The following is a 5,318-nucleotide window of genomic DNA, read 5'->3' on the forward strand; positions in this document are numbered from 1 at the left end:
CCTCCATTTACCTGATATAGTCCCACATGACTTCCTTCCTTGACACTCTAGCCTAACTTTTGATTATCTCATTTCTATTTATTTATTTTCCTTTAACCTGCCCTTTCTGTATGTGTTCTAACTTCAAAATTTGACACTTGTAACATATTTCCCGCAAAATCACTGAGGGGCAAAGACCTATCAATGTGAAATACCTATATTTCTCAATTCTTCCTTATTTTCTACCTTCAGAATACTTCAGCATCTTCTCTACTGATTGAGCCAATGGATGGACCAAATGACTCTGTGGTATCTGAATTTGTATTGATTGGTCTTTCAAATTCATGGGAGATGCACCTTTTTCTCTTTGGGTTCTTCTCTGTGTTCTATGTGGGAATTATCCTAGGAAACCTCTTCATTGTGTTCACGGTAATTATTGACTCTCATTTACACACCCCCATGTACTTCCTTTTGGCCAACCTCTCTCTTCTTGATCTAGGTCTGTCCTCTACCACAGTGCCCAAAACAATCTCTGATCTTTTCACTGACTGCAACATCATTTCCTTTCCAAAATGCATGATACAGATATTTTTTATTCATGTCATGGGTGGAGTTGAGATGGTGCTGCTCATAGCCATGGCATATGACCGGTACACCGCAATCTGTAAACCTCTCCACTACCTGGCCATCATGAGCCCCAAAACGTGTGTCTCCTTTGTAGTGGCTGCCTGGATAGTGGGGATAATCCATGCTGTATCTCAGTTTGTTTTTGTCATTAACCTGCCCTTTTGTGGCCCTAATGAAGTAGATAGTTTTTACTGTGATTTTCCTCGCGTCATGAAACTTGCTTGTGTAGACACTTACAAGCTAGAGTTTGTAATCATTGCCAACAGTGGGTTTATATCCATGGCTACTTTCTTCTCCTTAATTATATCCTATATCTTCATTTTGGTCACTGTCTGGAAACGTTCTTCAGGGGACTTGTCCAAAGCATTTGTCACATTGTCAGCTCACATCACTGTAGTGATTTTGTTTTTTATGCCATGCATGTTTCTCTATGTGTGGCCTTTCCCTACATCATCACTGGATAAGTATTTGTTCATCGCCAACTTCGCTATCACCCCCCTCTTGAATCCTGCCATCTATACATTAAGAAACAAAGACATGAGAGTGGCCATGAGAAGACTGGGCAAGCGGATTATGGATCCTACTGGTATCTAATAATGAATGAAGCAGATCTAGATATAACATGATGCAGGCTTACCAAGGACACTGAAAGTTACATGTCTGTCATCATTACTATGATAAGAACTATTTGGGGAGATACTTCAACAAGGTCCACCAATAGAAATTGATTGTGAAGTCACAGGTGACTTTATGTTGCTAACCACAGAAAATAAGTTGACTTTACTTACTTCCATTGAGAAGAGAGAGGAGAAGAGAAAACTGAGCTAATTTGCAGGAATAAACTTAACATTCAAATACCATTTTCTGGAACTTATTAATTGTATTTATTCTCAATTATGATGACATACCTCAAACAATTTATAAATATATCTCATAGTAAACTAATGGATTTAATAAATAAAATGTGACTGAGTAAATCAAAATCAAATTCTGTTTTCTAATTCGTATTTTAATTTTAACTTAGAATAAGGAGAAAATCAGCTGTTACTTATGTCAAGGATGCTCTTTTAGCTTTTTGTTTAAATTTGGTTGTAAGTAGAGAGATAAATTCTTTAACATTATGAATATTTTAAATAAATACAAGGCAGGACTTCTGAACTTTTGTCTATTATTCTAAAAATGAAGACTTTAAAAAATTCAGTTATCTTAGTTTTCATTAAAAAAAAAATAAAAGTAATAGCTGTTTCACAAAAGAATAATCACCCAAGGGTGTATGTTTAGACATTCTGGTTTCTTTCAATATGGTCTGCTGGTCAGACAAAATATTCCCCCAAGAGTTTATATATATCTGAGTTTGATAGTCTTGGATAAATGTAAGCCAAAAGTTGTGAGGCATATTCAATTTAATTGAGCATTTCTACTTTCAGAATAAATACTTTATTAAGTTACACATGACCTTTTCATTTATTTGTTTCTACTGCTCTGTAAGTAAAATATGCTCCATCAAGGCAACTACTGCCTATATGTTTTGTCCTGTGTTTCTCTAGGAACATTTCCAGTAACATCTCTGCTTCCTCCATGTAAATTAACCATTAATACTTCTTTTAATGATTTGGTATTCATCTGTATAGGTATTTCTCCTTTGCTTGATCATTGCTAACTCCTCCCTCTTTCAAATATTCCACTGGGCTTCCAAGAAACTACAGTCTCTTGCTTTTCTCCCAACTCTTTGGGAACTCCTTCCCAGTATTAGTTTGCTGCGTTAGTCTCATCTGCTCCACCACCAAACTCAGTGTTAATCAGAATTATATCTCTGGCCTTTTCTCATGCCACATTCTATCCCTAGCTGGCATCTATTCCCTTAGCTTTAACTGCCATCTCAGCTAGGGGCTTCAGAGCTGGGATATTATTTCTTGAGTTCCTACTTCATAAATCTAACTGCCTACTGGCCTGATGCCTCAAGGACATCTCCCACTAAGCAGGTCTAAAACTAAACTGATGCTCTCTCTTTGAACCTGCTGCTCTTTCAGGTCCCCAGTCACAGTAAGTGACACCAATATTTACCCAGTTCCTCAATGCAAAATCTAGGAGTAACAATGAACTCCTCCTCCCTTCCCTGATGCTGAATATTCAAAAAATCTGCAAATCCTATTAATTCCAACTTAAATGTTTCCTGGTTTTCCTCCAAATGTCACCATTTTTTTTTTGAACTACCAATTTCTGTATATTTAACATTTAAACATAATGAATGGGTATTGAATTTGACAAAATGCCTTTTCATGTGCTCTTGGTCCCACCCCATCACATCCACTCAGGTATTTCAAATCCTCAAAGTTCCATTTTCTTCCTTATACCTTGAATATTGGCTTCTCTACTAACTCTTTTTCTCAGTGTACAAGCTTAAGCACACCTTCATTACACCAAAAATGTTCCTCCAGTACCTCTTCCCTTTTTCCTTTGTTGTAAAAAAATTTTAAACAGTAATACATACGTACACCTTCCGTTTCTGTCTACCTTCAAAGGCTGGTGTTCATTTTTATTTTGCTTTTTCATGCTATTGACCTCTTTTTAATTTAATTACCTCTTATAAACCCTATTTCCTAATACAATCACATTCTTTTTTTTCTAAACACAATTTATTGTCAAGTTACCAACATACAGTGTATAGTGTGCTCTTTGTTTCAGGAGTAGATTCCTATGATTTATCACTTACATACAACACCCAGTGCTCATCCTAACAAGTACCCTCCTCAATGCCCATCACTGTGCCCCCCCACCCGACCCTCCTTCAGTTGTTTGTTCTCTGTATTTAAGAGTCTCTTAGGGTTTGCTTCCCTCTCTGTTTGAAATTATTTTTTCCCTTCCCCTCCCCCATGGTCTTATGTTAAGTTTCTCAAATTCCACATATGACTGAAAACCTATAATATCTGTCTTTCTCTGACTTATTTCACTTAGCATAATACCCTCCAGTTCCATTCCATGGTAATGCAAATGGCAAGATTTCATTCTTTCGCATTGCCAAGTAGTATCTCATTGTATATATAAACCACATCTTCTTTATTCATTCATCAGTTTATGGACAAATGTCACCATTCTAAGACTTCACATGTCATTTTTCAAATAGAATATTAAGTTACCTATGTGTCTTCCCACTCCAAATCTTATTTGCCTTCATTCAATTATCTACATTCAGAATTAGATTCTTTTCAATATAAAATCGAAGCATGTGACTCTTCTCCTTAAGACCCTTCACATACTTGCCACTACTCTTAAATTAAAATACAGATCCCTTTTCATGATTTATCAGGCCATCCAAGACATGGCCCCCATCCTCCTCTCTAGTCTCAGAGGACAACATGCTCTAGCCCTGCAATACCAGAAGCAATTTAGTTTTCATTGGTTTGCCTGAAAAAGTCATTCTCTCTCATCTTGAGGCTCTGCAGTAGCTAATTATTCTGCCTGAAACATTTTTCCTTCATGCTTTGCCTATTAACATCTATCCATCCTTCAGATCTCAGTTTCAACATCATATTGTTAGGGAAATCTTCCCAGAACCTGGGCAAGGAGAGCTCTTTCCATCGTATATTATATACTCCCTAGTACCCCTTCTGTGACAGCTATACTCATAATTTCTAATTTGATGTATGTCTTCTACATTATATTTTAAGTTCCTTGTGAGGAGGGGCTGTGTCCATCAGGGTTAGTACTATAAATGAGTAACAATTCTACAGAAATTTCTCAATAAATATTTATCATTAAATAAATGAATGAAGTCAACAAAGAGTAAAAAAAAGGTAATGTACATGATTTACTGAAAACTGTTTGGGTTTTGTTTGTACACTCAATCAAAGATCATAGGATTATAGTATTTCCTTTTCTTTTTCCTTTTCTCAATTTTCTCTGCCTGTATGTCCTCAATACCCTACAGTGAAATCTAACGAGTTCCTTTTGTAGACTTAAGCCAATTCATATCGTGGGCCAATCTCAGCTGATGCATGCTGTAAATCAATAGTCTCAGCCCTGATACTTCTAGGTCTCTTAACCCCTATATTAGCAACCCCTGCTCCTGCTGACCCAGCAGCCTTCTCTTCTGCCAAGCCCAGGATCCATGCCCCAGTGGATGACTATCAAATTACAGCATGCTTTGTGTCTGGCTGGGCAACTCCTTAAAACTTTATTTCTACCTAGATTCTCCTCATTTGTTTTACTATGCTGTTCTGCCTGGTATCCAGTGTCTGACTTAGAACACAGGCATATCAGGACAGGAGGAGCACACTGACCTGAAAGAATGATTTTACCATGCACTGTGGTGCAGAAGAGTCCTTGGGGGGTTGGGAGACAATAGAAGAAACCTTCCTGTGACCTTAGAGTTGTTGTTCTTTTCTAGGCAACTAAATTGTTTTACCTCATCTTATATATACTATGATTCATGTAACTGACCATGCATCCCTATTTATTTTTTTAACATATCTTCCCAGATTATTATCCAGTTTTTATCCTTGTTTATACATTTTGGAATTTCAATACTTTTCAAAAATTAACGTGAAACTATCATTCTGCACCAGAGAATTATGATTTTCCTTGTTTCTGAATAAGAAAAAATAAAACATAAAACTCTAAACAAAGATAGAGCCTTGACACTTGGAAGCCCCATGAGAGCCTGGAGATCAGATTATTTGTATCTACATATAAAAGATAGATAAAGCCTTACT

At 36.7% G+C, this 5,318-nt stretch overlaps 1 protein-coding gene across 1 annotated transcript; it reads left to right on the forward strand.

Annotated features, from left to right (window-relative positions):
* Window positions 1–264: 264 nt before the first annotated feature.
* LOC121021754 (olfactory receptor 4F21-like) lies at window positions 265–1,200 on the forward strand. Its single transcript, XM_040462384.1, has one exon. The coding sequence runs from the start codon at window positions 265–267 to the stop codon at window positions 1,198–1,200; it is 936 nt and encodes a 311-aa protein (XP_040318318.1).
* The last annotated feature ends 4,118 nt before the right edge of the window (window positions 1,201–5,318 follow it).

The sequence above is a fragment of the Herpailurus yagouaroundi genome, unplaced genomic scaffold (assembly GCF_014898765.1).
Source record: "Herpailurus yagouaroundi ecotype Mexico unplaced genomic scaffold, PumYag 315, whole genome shotgun sequence".
Classification (NCBI taxonomy): Eukaryota; Metazoa; Chordata; class Mammalia; order Carnivora; family Felidae; genus Herpailurus; species Herpailurus yagouaroundi.